The sequence below is a fragment of the Mustelus asterias genome, chromosome 26, assembly GCF_964213995.1.
Source record: "Mustelus asterias chromosome 26, sMusAst1.hap1.1, whole genome shotgun sequence".
NCBI lineage: Eukaryota > Metazoa > Chordata > Chondrichthyes > Carcharhiniformes > Triakidae > Mustelus > Mustelus asterias.
This window is the reverse complement of record NC_135826.1, coordinates 6,775,445-6,796,546: the sequence shown is the minus strand read 5'-3', so window position 1 is coordinate 6,796,546 and position 21,102 is coordinate 6,775,445. Positions and strand designations below refer to the sequence as shown.

Here is a 21,102-nt window from a genome sequence, read left to right as displayed (position 1 = left end):
ATATTGTGGATGCTGGAAATTGGAAATAAAAATAGAAAATGCTCAGATCAGGCAACATTTGTGGAAAGAGGAGTCGTCGATTTTTCAAGTCAGTGATCTTTCCTCGTCAGAACTGGCAAAGTTTTGACAAAAGGTCACCAACCTGAAACAATACCTTGCGTTTCCCTCTTACCATTGCTGCTGTCTGACTTGCTGGGTGTACCCAACATTTTTCCATTTATATATACTCCATATGAATAATTGTGCTGCTGAATGTTTCAAAGTAATGTATGTACATAATAAGATAATTTAATTTATAGAATTTAGGAGGCACTTAATTTCTTGAAATATTCCATTACAAACAGGACCAATTAAGTTACCACAGCTATATGGCTTTTTCAGTAACCATCTCAGAACCTGTTCAATTTTTAAACCAGAAATGACAAGTTGAGAAAAATGTGAAGCAAGAGAACATAGTCAAAGAAACACAGGGCAATGAAGCATGGTGGTGTTTTGTTTAAAATGTGCATTTGACTTCATTGCTTAACCTGGTTTATTCTGCATAAATGTAATCATAGAATCCCTACAATGCAGGAGGCCATTTAGCCCATCAAGCCTGCACTGACAACAATCCTACCCAGGCCCTATCCCCGTAACCCCAAGTATTTACCCTGCTAATCCCCCGACACAAAGGGGCAATTTAGCACGGCCAATCCACCTAACCTGAACACCTTGTATGGGGGAGGAAATCAGAGTACCTAGAGGAAACTCATGCAAACACAAGGAGACGTGCAAATTCAACACAGTCATCCGAGGCTGGAATTGAACCCGGGTCCCTGGCGTTGTGGGACAGCTATACTAACCACTGCGCCACCATGCCACCCTTAAATATGTCTCCAAACATGCTGATGACACAAAACTAGATGGGAAGGTGAGCTGCGAAAAGGATACAGAGATGCTTCAGTGTGATTTGGACAAGTTGAGTGGGCAAATGCATGGCAGAAGCCATATAATGTGGATAAATGTGAGGTTAACCATTTTGGAAGCAAAAAACAGGAAGGCAGATTATTTGAATGGCTATAGATTGAGAGAGGGGAATGTGCAACAAGATCTGGGTGTCCTTGTATACCAGTGGCTGAAAGCAAGCATGCTGGTGCAGTAGGCTGTGAAAAACACAAATGGTATGTTGGCCTTCACAGCAAGGATGCCGTACTGCAATTGTAGAGGGCCTTGGTGAGACCACACCTGGAATATTGTGTGGTCTCCTTATCGGAGGAAGGATGTCCTTGCTATAGAGGGAGTGCAGCGAAGGTTTACCAAACTGATTCCTGGGATGGCGGGACTGACATATGAGGAAAGATAAAGTCAGTTTGGATTATATTTGCTGGAGTTTAGAAGAATGAGGGAGGTTCTTGTAGGAGCCTATAACATTCTAACAGGGCTAGACAGGATAGACGTAGGAAAGATGTTCTCGATGATGGGGGAGTCCAGAACCAGGGGTTACACTTTGAGGATACAGGGTAAGCCATTTAGGACCGAGATGAGGAGAAATTTCTTCACCCAGAGTGTAGTGAGCCTGTGGATTTCTCTACCACAGAAAGCCAAAACATTGTTTTCAAGAAGGAGTTAGATACAACTCTTGGAGCTAAAGTGATCAAAGGATATGGGGGGGGGGGGGGAAAGCAGGAACAGGTTATTGAGCCATGGTCATAATGAATGGTGGAGCAGGCTTGAAAGACCGAATGGCCTACTCCTGCTCCTATTTTCTATGTTTCAATAATGACCTTATTCCATTTGCAAGATGAAATAAATAAACCTTCATTCTGGCGTACTTGCTCGCCAAGCTATATTGAGATAATCAATCAACCTTGCCCTGACATTTCAAATATAAAAACCTCAATATCCATTCCAATTGTGAGGAAGCCTTACTATGATGGATACAGACTGTTGCAATACCGGGAAATATTGTGCAAGCGTCATGTGATTTAATTTTTTTTCATTCTTTCCATAGGATATGGACATCACTGGTTAGGCCAGCATTAATTGCCCATCCCTAACTGTCCTGGGGAAGGTGGCAACATAGCACGTTCTTGAAGTGCTGCAGTCCCTGGGGTGCAGGAACACTCTTAGTGGTAGGGAGGGTGTTCCAGGACTCTGACCCAGCGACAGTGAGCTGCTACCCTTGTTCTTGATAGAGGTTGCACGTTTGTTAGGTGCTGTCAAAGGAGGCTTGCTGAGTTGCTGCAGTGCATCTTGTAGATGGTACACACTGCTGTCACTGTGTGTCAGTGATGGAGGCAAAGTATTGGTTGGGGTGCCAATCAAGTCAGCTGCTGTATCCTGGATGGTGTCAAGCTTCTTGTGTGTTGTTGGAGCTGCATTTATCCAATGTATTCCATCACACTCCTGACTTGTTCCATGTAGATGGTGGACATACTTTGAGTCAGTTGGTGAGTTACTCACCACACAACTCCCTGCCTCCAAACTTGTAGCCACAACAGTTATATATGAGTTCTTCAGTTCAGTTGCTGGTCAATGGTAAACCCAAGGATGCTGATGGTGGGGAATGACGATGCCATTGAGTATCAAATGGAGATGATTAGATTCTCTCTTTTTGGAGATGGTCATGTCCTGAAACTTATGTAGCAGAAATGTTAATTTTCACTTGTCAACCCAAACCAACTGCAGATGGGCACTGACTGCTTCAGCATCTGAGTCACTGCTAGGGCATCAATAGGCCTAGGGATGAACAGCACAGAAAATTGGGTCCATATTCTCTGAACAGCTGAGTAAATTGAGCCTATATTATCTGCAGAGAGGCGATCTCATTGAAACATACAAGATTTTGAAGCTTTTTTAAAAATTGATTTGTGGAACATTGGCATCATGGATGGCCAGCATTTATTGCCCATCCCTGAGGGCAGTTTGGAATCACATTGTGGGTCTGGTGTCATATGTAGGCCAGATCAGGTAAGGACGACAGATTTCGTTCCCTGAAGGACATTAGTGAACGAGATGGGTTTTTTCAACAAACAACAATGGTTTCATGATCATCAGTAGATTCTTTATTCCAATTTTTTTTTATTGAATTCAAATTCCACCATCTGCTGTGGCAGGATTGGAACCATGATCCCCAGAACATTAGCTGAGTTTCTGGATTAATAGTCTTCCTCCGAGTGGCAGTCAGCGTTGGATTGCCACTTCATACCCATTTACCTGCGCTAAGTTACTTCAATGTCTGTCTTGCCCAACCCTCCTGATTCAGGTTGGATGAAAGCCAGGCAGCGCAACAGGTCCTAGCTCCAGCATCGGAGTCTAAAAGAAGCAGAGCAAAAGGAGACAAACTCCCTTTTTATGATACAATTTGCCATAAAGCAGATGATTTTAAATGTCCCATTGAAAATAACAGGGCAAGAAGGTGGTAAGTGGAAGAGATTTTGGGGTGGTGTCTGACATTGGAGAGTGGTCAGGGATTGTGTAGGTGGGTGGGGGAAAGAGAGAGAATGCCGTGGTGGGGAAATTGCTTAGTGGGTCAAGTCCTGTGCGGGGACCGGTCTACATATTTAAAAGTTACGCTGAAGTGGAAAGCAGTTTTATTTCTTCTAAACGTTTTGGAGTAACTATTAGTGTAATGCTGGCAGAACCATCCAAAATAAAAGAAAACATGATTCAGACTAACAACTGTATTTTTAAATTTAACACCTAGTGTATTTTGGTACTCTGATGATCAAAAATAATCCAAGACATGAAAAGTTATCTTCACTCAGAAAACCAGATGCTTTAGAATTACAGTACAGTAGTGTACCCAGCAAATGTCTCCAACAGAAGAATTGCAAGGTAAAGCACTCGATGGGTAACAGTGACAAATGAAGGCAGAGACTGAGCTCATGTGAATAAAAGTAAAAGTGAGAGATAGCTTGTGCACACCACCTCCTGGTCAAATTGACAGTAACAGCAGACGTCTGGGAGTTCATAGTCTTACCATCCTTCAGTTAGAGAATGGACAAAACAAAATAATTTGGAAAACTAAAGAGAACATTAAACAATTTACTTCTTGTTACAGGATTTTCAATTTCATATTCTGCAAGTTAAAAAATAAATGATTTTCACAATCTCAATCTTGAAGACTAGAAGGTTAAAATCAAATGTTATGAGAAATACCATTTAAAAGTGCTGCAACTGTTCAAATTTAGTGGCGCTATAAGTTTTAACATTTTGTGGAAGGAAAGAGACACAATGTTGGCAATATCTTTGTCCTTCTGTCTTTAAATACTCTTCCTGCATTAGAGCTAAATTTGTTTTGTATATTTCAGCAAGATGCAAGCCTATAGTAATCTTCCTTAATGTTGTCAATTAAGTATGAAAAGTTATGGTTAATTAACTTATAAATGGAAATCACATATCAAAGCTCATGAATCAATAATCATTGTAGCTACACAAAGTGATTTTTAGATGGCCTAGTAAGGATCCCGTTTTGGTGCAAAGTTGTATTGGTTGGACTGTTTTCTTACCACATGCAAGTACAGAAAATGCACAGATGCACACTAAAGCTGTCCATAAAGTTACTTCCGAAAATGGGCAATCTGCTCCACTTAAAGTATTCAGAGATGGTTATGAACCAATATTATGTATGTATGAGCAAGACATGTGAAGCCTTCAAACTTGTTTTTAAGAATAAAATCAAGCTTAGTGTCCAATAAGGGAAAATAAATCCTGAAAAAAGTTTTGTAAATCACTAACAGGTTAGTTCTTGGAGTTGGACATATAGAAATTTTAAAACAAGGCAGTCTAGTTTTATTCACTTCCTCCTATCTGAAGGAATTTACCTGAACCTCAACCTCTCTTGTAGCGACTGATCTAACTTGTTCTGAACTCTGCATTTCTTCACAAGTTGAGATTTTAAAATTTTCTAAAAGACTGCCTAGCTAAAAACGCGAAATAAATGGTGGAGTCTGGAATATAAAAAATAATCGAAATTGACTGCCACGATACTACACAAAGATTCTATAATAAATTTACATATAGGAACCTACTTGTCATCTGAAAGTGGCCAATTTAATTTAGTTGCTTTGAATGTATGGAAGTATTAAGACTATTAGTACTAATAAATTAGACCTGTACAAAACTACTGAAAAGAATCATTCATAGCCATAATGTTGTAATAAAACTATATGGGGGAGGCAAAAGGAGGAGGGTTTCCTCTACTATTCCATAGACATTTTATATCGACACCCAATCTTCAGATCTTCTCCCAGTCACTTCATGATTGCTGGGCTTGTATTGGAGTTTAGAAGATCAAAAGGTGATCTTATCGAATACACTTAAGATCTTGAGGGGACTTGATAGGTGGATGCTCAAAGGAGATTTCCCCTTATGGGAGAGACTAGAACTAAGGGACAGTTTGAAATAAGAAGTCTCTCATTTAAGATGGAGATGGTAAGAATCATTACTCTTAGAAGGTTGAGTGTCTTTGGAACTCTCTTCTCCAGAGAACGGAGGAGGCAGGGACAATGAATATTTTTAAGGCAGAGGTAGATAGATTATTTTGAAGTTTATTTATTAGTGTCACAAGTAGGCTTACATTAACACTGCAATGAAGTTACTGTGAAAATCTCCGAGTCACCACACTCCGGCGCCTGTTTGGGTACACGGAGGGAGAATGTAGTATGGCCAATGCACCTAACCAGCATGTCTTTCAAAGTGTGGGAGGAAACTGGAGCACCCGGAGGAAACCCACGCAGACACGGGGAGAATGTGCATTCTTGACTAACAAGGGAGTTGGGGGGGCAGAATCTGGAGCTGAGGCCACAATCAGGTCAGCCATGATCTTACTGAATGGTGAAGCAGGCTCAAGGGGTTGAATGGCCCACTCCTGCTCTTCATTCATCCGCCAGTTTGTTCTGCTAGTTTGTTCTAAAAACAGTGTATTTTGAGGATTAAATCTAAAGAGTAGACCAGTGCATTTTACAGACTTGCTATCGGTTTAACGTCCTAGCTAACTCCACAAAAACACGCGGTTCACAAATAGCTGACATATATTGTTATACAACAGTGACTCCAAAGTAACAGATAATTTAGAGGCAAGACAATAGATTATGCAAATGAATCTGTTGACCCTATAAAAATGCAACAGCTTTAATTAAAAATGTATAAGGGAAAGGTAATGGGAAAAAAGCTTAGTTAATTAAGCTGTTAAGTGGTGATCATATATTAAAGCTCATGGAATAATAATCATTTGTAACTGTGGAACAGTTTTCAAATGGTCTAGCTGTGAGTGGAGTCTCATGCAAAGTACATGAAGTTTTTTTTTTAAAAGCACAATTTCCAACTAATGGCAGTGCAAGATTCTACAACAAAATTATTTATGTAGACAATAAGTTAAATGCACGTATTAGAACAATGATGTCTCTTGGGTCCTGCATTTTTAAACCTTTATATAGCCAAGAACTAAAAACTTTTTAGGAGGAATGGAGCAAGCATTAGTCACGTCCCAGAATTAGCTATAAACTTGAACCGAGCATGATAGCACATTAAAGCTTTAATGCTCAGATCTGTCACAAACATAATTAGGTCTATTTAATTAAAATTAGTTGCCTCAATTTGCAATGCATAAACCAGACCGAGACTAGGACCAGTTTAATGCTATCCAGTTTCAGTGAATTTAGCTGCATTTCAAATCTATTAAGGAAAACATTTCAGGCTGGCAGTTTTCAATTATTCACACACAACAAGGATGTTTCTGCAGAGTGACAAGACTATATTTAAATGGTTCTTTTACCACTACACACCAATAGATAGGCCTGGACTATGTTGCAGTGTTGACATAAAAATGGTCAGCGATTATCATCATTACTCCACTACACTAAAACTTAATGCACCTTTGGGAATCCAAACATATGGAGAATAAAATGGAAAACAGAAAGTTGCTATCACTTAGACTATGCTCCTCCATAGGGCATTGTAGGGGTTCCCATGGACTGCAATCTCCTTTGCAATCATGAATTCACAAGAACTTTCATTTTTATGCTGTTAAAAACAGAAGGAGCACAGCACTGTCACGTGCTATCTTTCCGATGAGACGTTAAAGTGAGCCCTCGTGGGTGGATGTGAAAGATCCTGTGACTATTTTGAAGTTTGGGTGGGAGGATGTTAATTGTTCACGCCCTGGACAGTATTTATCCCTCAATCAGCATCAAAGGGAGGATTATCTGGTCATTATTACATTGCTGTTTAAGGGATCTTGCTGTATGCAATTTGGCTGTCACTTTTTCTGCATTACAACAGTGATCACACTTCATACAATGGGGTGGCAGTGGCACAATGGTTAGCATTGCTGCCTCATAGCACCAACCTGGGATCGATTCCCAGCTTGGGTCACTGACTGTGCGGAGTCTGTACGTTCTCCGTGTCTGCATGGGTTTCCTCCGGGAGCTCTGGTTTCCTCCCAGTCTGAAAGATGTGCTGATTAGGTGCATTGACCATGCTAAATTCTCCTTCAGTGTATCTGAACAGGTGCCAGAGTGTGACAATTAGGGGATTTTCACAACTTCATTGCAGTGTTAATGTAAGCCTACTTGTGACACTAATAAATAAAACTTAAACTTAACAGTAAAGTACAGAAGGAGCACTACACTGTCACAGGTGCTGTCTTTCCAACAAGATGTTGTGAACCCTTTCGGGTGAATGTAAAAGATCCCCGGCACTATTTTTGGGGGGGGTGGGGGTGGTAAATCATTGAAGTCCTGGACAATATTTATCCCTCAATCAACATCAAAAGAGTTTATCTGGTCATTATTACATTACATGTCCAAGACCTACAAAGAAACTACAAAGAGTTGAGAACAGTACATCACACAAACCAGCCTCCCATCCATTGACACTGTCTACACTTCCCGCTGCTTCTGCAAAGCAGCCAGTGTAACTTAGGACCCCACGCACCCCAGACATTCTCTCTTCTACCTTCTTCCGCCAGGAAAAAGACACAAGAGTCTGAGGACACTTATCAAATGACTCAAGAACAGTTTCTTCCTGCTGCCATCAAACTTTTGAATGGGCTTATCTTATATTAGGTTGATCTTTCTCTACACCCTAGCTATGACTGTAGCACTGTATTCTGCACTCTCCTTTACTACTCTATGAACGGTATGCTTTGTCTGCATAGGGCAAGAAATACTTCTCACTGTATACTAACACGTGACAATAATAAATCAAATAAAAATATTGCCGTTTACTATGTGCAATTTGGCCGCCACTTTTTCTGCATTACAACAGTGATTACACTGCATTAGGAGGTCCGGTGGCTCGGCGCTATACAAATGTAAGTCGTTCTTTCCCTGTCTGACTGACGTACAGGACATTTCCAGTGTGTGGCTGCAGTGCGGGTCCCGTCACAGGGACAGGAGCGGGCCGCCGCCGCCAGGCTCCGGAGGGAATGAAGCTCGGCTCCCCCATGGTCACTGCCACCCTGGCCAGGTGTCAGGCTGACGTGGCGGCTCCGGGCGTCTCGCCCCCGGGGGGGGGCGGGGGAACACCCGGCCGATCCGCACCCCAGGGTGCGGCTGTCGGTCCCACTCACTTACCAGGCTCTCGCTGTGCGAGTGTACCAGGCCCCCGGGTCTGACGTCGAACTCCCCGGTGCGCGAGCGCTCCGACGCCGCGCCGCTGGAGCCGGCCGCGCAAATCAAAATAACTGCCACCAGCGCGCGCCCGGCCCGCGCCATTGCACTCGCCGGCCAACCGTCTCACTGCGCAGCCGCCGGCCAGTCCCCAGCGCCTCACTGCGCAGCCGCCGGCCAGTACCAGCGCCTCACTGCGCAGCCGCCCTCCTACCGACGGGTCCCTCCCTGCTCCCCAGCGGCCCGGCCGGCCGTTAAAACGCGTTCTCGAAACTTCCTCAGCAGCTCCAGAGCCACCCAGCCAGCCAGACTCCACGCTCAGCAAAAACAAAACGCATGGAAACTTGCACGTTCCCGAATTCAAGGTGCGACATCCCTCTGTTTACTGGCCTTTGTTCCATGTTCCTTCATGTAATTTTACATTAATATCACATCTCAAGGCACTTCATAGCAATGTCATCAAACAAAAGGTGCAGTTCTGGTCACCTCACTATAAGAAGGATGTGGAAGCGCTGGAAAGAGTGCAGAGGAGATTTACCAGGATGCTGCCTGGTTTGGAGGGTAGGTCTTATGAGGAAAGGTTGAGGGAGCTAGGGCTGTTCTCTCTGGAGCGGAGGAGGCTGAGGGGAGACTTAATAGAGGTTTATAAAATGATGAAGGGGATAGATAGAGTGAACGTTGAAAGACTATTTCCTCGGGTGGATGGAGCTATTACAAGGGGGCATAACTATAGGGTTCATGGTGGGAGATATAGGAAGGATATCAGAGGTAGGTTGTTTACGCAGAGAGTGGTTGGGGTGTGGAATGGACTGCCTGCAGTGATAGTGGAGTCAGACACTTGAGGAACATTTAAGCGGTTATTGGATAGGCACATGGAGCACACCAGGATGATAGGGAGTGGGATAGCTTGATCTTGGTTTCAGATAAAGCTCGGCACAACATCGTGGGCCGAAGGGCCTGTTCTGTGCTGTACTGTTCTATGTTCTAAAAGATTGATGCAGAAAAGGAGACACATACATTTATTTATTAGGGTCATGAGTAGGCTTACATTAACACTGCAATGAAGTTACTGTGAAAATCCCCTAGTCACCACACTCCGGCGCCTGTTCGGGTACACTGAGGGAGAATTTAGCACGGCCAATGCACGTCTTTCAGACTGTGGGAGGAAACCGGAGCACCCGGAGGAAACCCACGCAGACACGGAGGGAACGTGCAGGCTCTACACAGACAGTGACCCAAGCTGGGTATCGAAGCCAGGTCCCTGGCTGGTGCTGTGAGCCAGCAGTGCTAACCAATGTGCCACCATGCTCCCACATTCATTCATGTAACTTTACACTTACATTATATCTCAAGGCACTTCATAGGAATGTAATCAAAGGTTGACGCAGAGCGAGGGAAGGAGACATATAAGGCAACGAAAGTGGGATTACGTCAAATATAAGCAAAATACTGCAGATGCTGGAATCTGAAACAAAACCAGAAAATGCTGGAAAATCTCAGCCGCCATCTATGAGAGAGCATCTATGAGAGAGAATAAGGCCAATGTTTTGAGTCAGGATGAAGAGTCATCCAGACTCGAAACGTTAGCATCTCTAGATGCTGTCAGACCTGCTGAGATTTTCTAGCATTTATAGGATTAGGTCGAATATTCTTTCAGCGAGCCAGTGCAGAATGGATGGGACGAACAGCCTCCTGCTCTGTCAAGGATTCTGATTCTGTGATATTAGCATGGGTGACCAACAACTTGGTTGAAGAGATTTTAAAGGAAAACCCATTTAAAATTATGTAGAAGCAGAAAGTACGGGAAAAAAACTTGGAAGAAGAGTCGCATTAGACTTAGAATCACAGAATTGTTCCGGCACAGAAGGAGGCCATTTGGCCCACCCTGTCTGGACTGGCTCTCCAAATGTGCATCATGACTTAGTGCCAATCCCCTGCCTTTTTCCAAACCCCTGAATATTGTTTCTCGAAACTGCTTCTCACTGTTTTCAGGACCTGTTCCGCATTTCCAGCATTTTCTGGTTTATCTCAGCATCTGATTTCCTGCCACACCCCCGCCACAGACATCAATTCCACCCTCATCATCGGTGGCAGTGTAACACCTCTCCACCCCCACCTCCACCCCCCCCCCCCCCCCCCACCCCCCCCCCCGCCCCGCCCAAGGCAACACGTCGCTGGCATTGGGACCTTCCTGATGAGTCCCCTGTCGCAACTCCCTCCGTGGCCCACCTCCTCTGTAGCCCCCTTCTTTGCCAATCCCCAACCCTTCCTGCCGCCCCCTTTGCCGATCACCCCCTATTGTGCATTGCCAGGGTGCTTGGTGGGCAATGAGGCCATGCACCCAGGGGCTTCAGTGGCCTCCAACTTCCCCCACTCGACTCCCCCCCCCAACCCCCTCACCCCCCCACATCACGTGGCTATCACATCTGGTCCCCATTGGTGGGACCATGAACGATTCTCGTTGGGACTCGTGTCGACGAGGGGAAAACATCCACAAGGCTGGAAACGGCAGTGCCGAACGCAGTAATGTTGAGATTAATATTTAAATCGGATTTGCGCCCTTTTTGGGCATGAAGCTGATCGCCCTGGAAAAACAGTGCCGGGAAGATGACTTTCGGAGCGACACTGGTTCACACCTGGCACGAAAGTCTCTCGCGCTATCTTCCCAGCCCGCTGCGCTGATCGATCAGCACAACGGGCCAGAAAGCTCGCACCCTTGTGATTAAACAGCATCTTCAACATAGGAAAATATCTCAAGGCACTTCACAGGAACATAATTAAACAGAAATAGTTGCAGAGCCAGAGAAGGAAACATTAGGATGGCTGACCAACAACTTGACTAAAGAGATTTTAAGAAGGTGAAGAGGAAAAAAGGTTTAGAACATAGAACATAGAAAAAATACAGCACAAACAGGCCCTTCGGCCCACAAGCTGCGCCGGTCATGTCCCTACCTACCTAGGATTATATATAGGTTTACCTATAACCCTCAATCCTATTAAGTCCCATGTACTCATCCAGAAGTCTCTTAAACGACCCTATCGAGTTTGCCTCCACCACCACTGAAGGCAGCCGATTCCACTCACCCACCACTCTGAGTGAAAAACTTACCCCTGACATCTCCTCTGCACCTACTCCCCAGCACCTTAAACCTGTGTCCTCTCGTAGCAGCCATTTCAGCCCTGGGAAAAAGCCTCCGAGAATCCATCCGATCTATACCTCTCAACATCTTGTACACCTCTATCAGGTCACCTCTCATCCTTCGTCTCTCCATGGAGAAAAGACCGAGCTCCCTCAACCTATCCTCATAAGGCATGCCAACCAATCCAGGCAACATCCTTGTAAATCTTCTCTGCACCCTTTCAATCATTTCCACATCCCTCCTGTAATGAGGCGACCAGAACTGAGCACAGTACTCCAAGTGGGGTCTGACGCGGGTCTTATAAAGCTGCATCATTATCTCCCGACTCCTAAACTCAATCCCTCGATTGATGAAAGCCAGCACACCATACGCCTTCTTAACCACCTCCCCTACCTGCGAGGCCGACTTAAGAGTCCTATGGACCTGGACCCCAAGGTCCTTCTGATCCTCTACACTGCTAAGAGTCTTACCCTTGATATTATACTCCTTCATCCCATTTGACCTGCCAAAATGGACCACTACACATTTATCCAGGTTGAAGTCCATCTGCCACTTCTCCGCCCAGTCTTGCATCCTATCCATGTCATGCTGCAGCTTCTGACATCCCTCCACCTATCCACAACACCACCAACCTTTGTGTCGTCGGCAAACTTACCAACCCATCCCTCCACTTCCTCATCCAGGTCATTTATGAAAATGACAAACAGCAAGGGTCCCAGAACAGATCCCTGGGGCACTCCACTGGTGACCGACCTCCATTCAGAAAAAGACCCATCTACAACCACTCTCTGCCTTCTGCAGGCAAGCCTGTTCTGAATCCACAAGGCAACAGGCCCTTGGATCCCATGCCCTCTCACTTTCTCGAGAAGTCTTGCATGGGGGATCTTATCGAACGCCTTGCTGAAGTCCATGTAAACCACATCTACTGCTTTTCCTTCGTCAATGTGTTTAGTCACATTTTCAAAGAACTCCACCAGGCTCGTAAGGCACGATTTGCCTTTGACAAAGCCGTGCTGACTACTTTTGAGCATACTAAACTTCTCTAAATGTTCATAAATCCTGTCCCTCAGGATCTACTCCACCAACTTACCAACCACTGAGGTTAGACTCACCGGTCGGTAATTTCCTGGGCTATCCCTATTCCCTTTCTTGAATATAGGAACCACATCCGCAATCCTCCAGAACCTCTCCCGTCTCCATCGACGACGCAAAGATCATCGCCAGAGGCTCTGCAATCTCTTCCCTCGCCTCCTACAGTAACCTGGGGTACATCCCATCCGGTCCTGGCGACTTATCTATCTTGATGCTATTCAAAATTTCCAACACATCCTCTTTCTTAATGTCCACATACTCAATCTTTTCAGTCCACCTCAATCCTGTAGTACAACCACCCAGGTCTTTTTCCACCGTGAATACCGAGGTAAAATATTCATTAAGCACCTCTGCTATTTCTTCCGGTTCTGTACAGACTTTCTCACCTTCACATTTTATAGGTCCTATTCCTTCACATCTCATCCTTTTACTCTTCACATATTTATAGAACGCCTTAGGGTTCTCCTTAATCTTACCTGCCAAGGCCTTCTCGTGACCCCTTCTGGCTCTCCTAATTTCTTTCTTAAGTCCCTTCCTACAAGCCGTATACTCATCTAGATCCCTATCATCGCCTCGCTCTCTGAACCTTTTGTACGCTTTCCTTTTCTTTTTGACTAGGTTCAGCGCAGCTTTCATGCACCACGGTTCCCGTAGCCTACCAACACCTCCCTGTCTCATCGGAACGTTGTCATGCAGAACTCCAGACAAACATTCCTTGAAAATCTGTCACCTTACTTCGGTACTTTTCCTCGAGAATACCTCCTTCCAATTTACGCCTCTAATCTCCTGCCTGATGGCTTCATATTTCCCCTTACTCCAGACAAACACTTTCCTAGCTTGCCTGATCCTATCTCTTTCCAATGCTAGCGTAAAGGAGATAGAGTTATGATCACTATCCCCAAGATGCTCCCCCACTGAGAGATCCGACACCTGTCCAGGCTCATTATCCAGTACCAGATCGAGTACAGTCTCTCCTCTTATAGGCTTATCCACATGCTGTGTCAGGAAACCCTCCTGAACACACCTAACAAACTCCTCCCCATCCAAACCCCTTACCCTAGGGATATTCCAATCGATGTTTGGGAAATTAAAGTCTCCCATCATGTCAACCCTGTTATTACTACATCTCTCCAGGATCTGTTTCCCTATCTGCTCCTCAACAGCCCTGTTACTATTGGGCGGCCTGTAGAAAACACCCAGCAAAGTTATCGACCCCTTCCCGCTCCGAACTTCCACCCACAGAGACTCCATAGACAATCCCTCCACAGCTTCCACCTTCTCTACAGCTGTGACACTATCCCTGATCAGCAGTGCCACTCCCCCCCCCCCCCCCGCCCCCCCCTTGCCTCCCTCTCTGTCCTTTCTGAAACATCTGAAACCCGGCACCTGAAGTATCCAGTCCTGTCCCTGTCCCCAAGTCTCCGTAATGGCCACCACATCACATTCCAAGCATCGATCCACACTCTAAGCTCATCCACTTTATTCACTACACTCCTGGCGTTAAAATAGACACATCTCAAACCTTTGGTCTGAGCTCTCCCCTTCTCCATCACCCGTCTATTCTCCCTCTTACAGTGTGTACAATCCTTCTCTATTTGCGGGCTAACCTCCTCGCTCTCAGTCACCTCATCACGATTCCCTCCCCCCAACATTTCTAGTTTAAAGTCTCCCCAGTAGCCTTAGCCAACCTTCCTATTAGCCAAGCTTTGATGAGCTTGGGTAATATACTCAGCAAGGTGAGGAATGCTAGTGCAAGGGGAATAGGAGGTGAGTCATGTGCGGCATTAATGCCAGCATCAAATGCCCAGTGCCATGATCAACCATTCCCAGGTCCCACACAGCATTGGTTAGATACAAAGTAAAGCTGCCTGTACTCTGCCCAAAATATTTCAGGCCCCAAACCTCAGAAAATTTCCTCCAGCTGCAGCGGCGTGACATTTCTTTATTTCTCACTCCAGACATCTTGTGGCCTTCTCTGTGCGAGATTGCCAATTTGGCACCAATGGAAGTAATTTTGTGGTGTGATTCAAACTCCATGACGGGGCTGGTGTGAGGCTGCCCTCCCACATGTCATCACAGCTAGCAGGCAGGGGAGATTTTTATGCTTATATCTCTGAAGTGGATTTGAACCAAGTTGACAGTATTGTTGAACAAGAAACATTACCAAGTGAAAAGATTGACTGAGACATTGCCTGAAATTGTTGACGGCATCTGGGTGCTAGGCTATAAAGTAAACTCGCCGGTTATCTGTAATGCTAATGAAGGACTTTATTTAAAAGCCCATAGGCTAAAATTATAGGGCAAAATCTCAGCAACATCGACTTTTACAAGCCTACCTAAATTAGACTGTCAGCTGGTTTCCAGGATTGTCTGAGGCTGAGTAAACATTGACTTTGTAACATTGAACAGATTACTTTTCTTGCATTGTCACGTTTCCATTGACATCTGGATCCCTTCTGTAGCAGTTGAGTTAGCATGCTGGGCCGAAGAGAAACAGATATTCTCTCCAGAAAATGCATTCAGCTATTTTAATTAACAGCAGCTTCATTCCCTAAAGCTGAACACTTCTCTTGTTTTTAAAAATAAATCTCCCCATCACTCCTGACTCTCGTTGTACAGCTTCTGGGCACTGGCTCTCTGCATTCCATAGATGCTGGCTCTTACTGCAGCATAGTTCTATGGTCATTGACTCTAAATGGGGTACAGTGCTGACAGTGTCTCGGGTACAGTAACCTGCGTCAGTCACTGGAATATGATTTCCACGTGCATCAACCATCCTTCAGTACATCACCCATAATAGTCTTCTTCAGGTATGAGGTCAGATAATTGGATGACTTTATAGAATTCTAAATGGGCGGCACAGTAGCACAGTGGTTAGCACTGCTGCTTCACAGCTCCAGGGACCTGGGTTCGATTCCCGGCTTAGGTCACTGTCTGTGTGGAGTCGGCACATTCTCCTCATGTCTGCGTGGGTTTCCTCCGGGTGCTCCGGTTTCCTCCCACAGTCCAAAGATGTACGGGTTAGGTCGATTGGCCACGCTAAAATTGTCCCTTAGTGTCCTGAGATGCATAGGTTAGAGGGATTAGTGGGTAAACATGAAGGGATATGGGGGTAGGGCCTGGGTGGGATTGTGGTCGGTGCAGACTTGATGGGCCCAATGGCCTCTTTCTGCACTGTAGGGTTTCTATGATTCTTCTGTGATTCTAAAGGACAGTAAACAATACAGAAAAGGCGAGTCTAAATTGCTACTATAAACTGCATCGCAAGGGTAGGACAAGGAGATACCAGCACAAACTAATAAAAGGTAAATTTATGACGGATATCAGGATGTTCTTCTTCACAGAGAATAGAATGGACTTCCAAGATCGAATATTGGAGGCCAAAACCAATAAATCATTTAACAAATGTGTAAGTGAATGCTACAGTGGAATGTGATTACAGTACCCAATGTCTCCCCACTCCCTGTTCTTTCTCTTTCAAAAGGGTTTAACATTAACTCTGTTTTCAGTTCTGATAAAGGATTTCATACCTGAAACATTTGTCGATTTTGCTCTTTTTTGATGCTGACAGACATGCTGTGTATTGTAAATACCTGTATTTTATTTTTATTCCAGAATTTACAGCTATTTTCCTTTTTTTTTCAATATCTTCAAAATTTGTTGTCTTATCAACTCTTTGCAAATATTCAGCTTTACTTGGCACATGGATGCTGCGGTGCTGTGTATCCAATAAGAAGGTCCCTATCCAACCAGATTTGGCCAACAGTCCATATTTTGGAAAACTTTTTCTCTTGAATCAATGCCAGTAGTATCTCCGTGTCCTAAAACACAATCCTTGGGATTATTATAAATCTTAGATTTCATCCCTCAGTTTGTTCTCAATATAAGTATGCAATTCAGATGCTATCTGAAAGTATTAAGTGCATTGTCACGCCACACAAAAGACTAGCAGATGACAGGCAGGCAGGCATTGTCCAATTCTCTGTCCATTAGTTATCCTTACCTCAACCAAAACCATCAAAAATAAATATATTAAACATTAACCTCATTGGTGTTTTTGAGATATAGACCTGCACAAAATGACAGCCACGTTTCACATAACAGTAACCAGATTTCCAGGAGTGATTCATTATGCTTAAAAGTTTATTTTTTATTAGTGTCACAAATAGGCTCACACTAACACTGCAGTGAATTTACTGTGAAAATCCCCCAGTTGCCACACTCTGGCATCTATTCGGGTACATTGAGGGAGAATTTAGCATCGCCAATGCACCTAATCAGCATGCCTTTCGGACTTGTGGGAGGAAACCAGAGCACCCAGAGGAAACCCACGCAGACACGGGGAGAATGTGTAAACTCCACACAGACAGTGACCCAAGCCGGGACTCAAACCCGGGTGCCTGGCGCTGTGAGGCAGCTAACCACTGTGCCACCGTGCTGCCCCTATGTGTGAAGCCATTTGGGGTATTTTTGAGATAAGTGATCTGCAGCTATATAAATCTATGTCAGTTCCTTCATATTTTCTGTCTGCCTTTACCTCTCTCTTCCCTCTCTTCCATACAAACATATGAATTGGGAGCAGGAGTAGGCTATTTGGAATTTAATAAGATCATGGCTGATCTGATTATAGCCTCAACTCTACTCTCATCTCTGGCCCAATAAACTTGACTCCCTTGTCAGTCAGGAATCTATCTAACTCTGCTTAAAAAATAATCAATGACCCAGCCTCCTCTGCTCTCTGGGGAAAAGAATTCCCCTGACCAACGACCCTCTGAGAGAAAAATAATTCTTATCTCTGTCTTAAATGGAAGACCCCTTATTTTTAAGCTATATCTCCTAGCTCTATTCTCTCCCATAAGGGGAAGCATCCTCTCAACATCCACCCTATCAAGTCCCTTCAGGATCTTATGGGCAGGATTTTACGGCCTTGTTCATCCCGAAACCGTAAAACCCCAGCCGAGATCAATGGACCTTTCCACTGTCCGCCCCTCCCCCGCTCTGATTCCCATGGCGGGCAGGGTGGTAAAATTCCTGCCTATATGTTTGAATGAGATCACCTCTCATTCTTCTAAACTTCAATAGATACATGCCCAACCTTTCCTCATAATCCTCCCAGGAATCAGTCAAGTGAACCTTCTCTGAACTGCTTCTAATGCAGTTTTATATTTTCTTAAGTAAGGACGAGAAAGCTGCTGTAATGGTCCTGTTGTAACTAATTACATCTTTTCTGGATCCATTATTCCTTTACTTGTCTTGTTGCAACCCCTTTTTATCTTGCACCATCATCCTCATTGTCATTTAATCCTATACCCTCCCTATCACTGTGACCACCTCTAGTCCCCTAACTCCCTGCGTTCCTCTAATTCTGTCCGTTGTGTATCTCCAATTTTCATCACTGCACCACCAACTACCTTCAGCTGTCTTGGTTCTAAGCTCTGGAATTCCCTCCCTAGGCTCCTCCCACTTAGTAGGGATAAATTTTAAAATGAAAATCAAGCCTTTACAGATGCATCCACTAACAATAAAAAGGGAATGGATTTTGGGAGAATTTTGCAAGCTTCACTCTGTGGTCTGACTGCAAGTTTACTGGCAGCTGAGCAATGTGAGTCTACCTCCTAGAGATTGGTCTCACTATTTGTCTAATTCTAGCAACTTTGCAGCCTAAATAACAAAACTAGCAGCAATTCAAAGATAAAACTTTTTTCCATCAATAGAAAATGCACAATATAACTTTGGCAAAATAGTACATACACACATATCATTGGTAAATATCTTAGCACTTTAAGTTTATGTTCTTTTTCCCTTTTCATCACCGATGAGCTATCAAATTGTCATCAAGCCAAATTAACTTCATGTGTAATATATTTGCCGTTCCATTATGAACCACAAGGGGCCAGTAATAAACCACATAACAGCAAGTTACACTTAGAACAATAACTTCTTATAAATTAAGTAGTCTCACAACACCAAGTTAAAGTCCAACAGGTTTATTGGGAGCATGAGCTTTCGGAGCGTTGGCACTTCATCAGGTGAGTGAAGAGTTCAGTTCACAAACAGGGCATATATAGACACAAACTCAATTACAAGATAATGGTTGGAATGCGAGTCTCAACAGGTAATCAAGTCTTGACAGATGCAGACAATATGAGTGTAGAGAGTGTTAAGCACAGGTTAAAGAGGTGTGAATTGTCTCCAGCCAGGACAGTTAGTGAGATTTTGCAAACCCAGGCAAGTTGTGGGAGTTACAGATAGTGTGACATGAACCCAAGATCCCGGTTGAGGCCGTCCTCATGTGTGCGGAACTTGGCTATCAGTTTCTGCTCAGCGATTCTGCATTGTCGTGTGTCGTGAAGGCCGCCTTGGAGAACGCTTACCCGAAGATCAGAGGCTGAATGCCCTTGACTGCTGAAGTGTTCCCCGACAGGAAGGGAACACTCCTGCCTGGTGATTGTCGAGTGGTGTCTATTCATCCGTTGACGCAGCGTCTGCATGGTCTCGCCAATGTACCACGCCTCGGGCCATCCTTTCCTGCAGCGTATCAGGTTCATATTATTCCCCTCACATAAATTATTACATTTTAAAGTTTAATCAGTAAAAAGGTTCACATAAAACGCCCCCGAGGTTAGGGGGTCACAAGGAATGGCCGGGATTTTGAGCCCATGTTCACCACAGATAGAAATGGCAACGTGGAAGCAAAATCCTGAGAGTCAAAAACAAGAATCCCGCCAGCGCGATCTTGTTGTGGGATTGACCAGTCCCCCCACCATTGACGTAACGACCTTTCTGGGGAGGAGCCTCATTGAAATAGATTAAGATATAATTATAGAACTGCCCCGCCATATTAGAAATCATAGAATCATAGAAACCCTACAGTACATAAAGAGGTCATTCGGCCCATCGAGTCTGCACCGACCACAATCCCACCCAGGCCCCACCCTCATATCCCTACATATTCTACCCGCTAATCCCTCTAATCTACGCATCCCAGGACACTAAGGGACAATTTTAACATGGCCAATCAACCTAACCCGCACATCTTTGGACTGTGGGAGGAAACCGGAGCACCCGGAGAAAACCCACGCAGACACGAGGAGAATGTGCAAACTCCACACAGACAGTGGCCCAAGCTGGGAATCGAACCCAGGTCCCTGGAGCTGTGAAGCAGCAGTGCTAACCACTGTGCTACCGTGCTGCCCGTGGATATTGATCCCCCTCCCCCCACAACATTGGGATCTCCCCACTTATCGATATGACATCACTTCAGTAAGGTTTACAACAGATTTTCAAACACAGGAACCAGGCGAAGGGATTTATTGGAGGCACACAGGTAAGAACCCCCCCCCCCCACTCCCCCTAGGCAGAGGGGACATGCCCTGGCACTGCCTCTTCTGGGGAGCTCCATAGGGGAGGAGGGGGTATCTCTGTGGGGGTGGGGGGAGGTGGGTGCAGGGACTCCGTGTGTATTTGGGGGGAGTTCCTCTCTTTTTAACTGGAAATTGGGGCACCTTTGACATTGCCGGCTTATTCCAGCCTCACCCTGCCAGAGATATGGCGCAGGATATGCTTACAGACTTTTTTTCCAAGTGCTGCACAATATGGTGGAAAAGCCTGCGAGCTCCACATCACTCTTCTCACCTAAGACAGCACTTAGAAGAAAAAGGGAAAAATTTCGCTGGACACTGTACACTGCCCCTTCAAGCACTCCCAAGTTAGGTACAGAACAGGTTGGGTACAGAATAAAGCTCCCATTGCTATGACTTAACAATCCCCAACCTCAGAAAAGCAGCCCACACTATAGCTTCTATAAATTAATAATTAATGGTAAATTAGACCATAAGACATAGGAACTGAAGTAGGCCATTCGGCCCATTGAGTTTGTTCCACCATTCAATGAGATCATGGCTGATCTGATATAATCCTCAACTCCACTTTCCCGCTTTATCCCCATAACCCTTGATTCCCTTACTGATTAAAAATCTGCCTTGAACATACTGAACTACCCAGCCTCCACAGCTCTCTGCAGTAAAGAACTCCGCAGATTCACTACCCTCTGAATGAAGAAATCCTCCTCATCTCTGTTTTAAATGGGCAAGCCCTTATTCCGAGGTTATAACCTCTGGTCTTAAACTCTCCCACAAGAGCAAATATCTTTTCAGCATCTATCCTGTCACATCCCCTGAGAATCCTTTTGTCCCCATAAGGTTGCATCTCATTCTTCTAAACTCCAATAAGTACAGGCCCAACTTAACCTTTCATAAAAGATCCCTCCATACCCA

At 44.7% G+C, this 21,102-nt stretch overlaps 1 protein-coding gene across 1 annotated transcript in view; it reads right to left on the bottom strand.

Moving 5' to 3' along the window:
* Positions 1-8,745, bottom strand: part of mydgf (myeloid-derived growth factor) — a 43,733-nt gene extending 34,988 nt beyond the window's left edge. Inside the window, exon 1 of the mRNA XM_078198133.1 lies at positions 8,559-8,745. Coding sequence (XP_078054259.1) covers positions 8,559-8,699 — 141 coding nt within the window. The 5' untranslated portion in view covers positions 8,700-8,745. The remainder of the gene's footprint in view (positions 1-8,558) is intronic.
* Between the last annotated feature and the right edge of the window lie 12,357 nt (positions 8,746-21,102).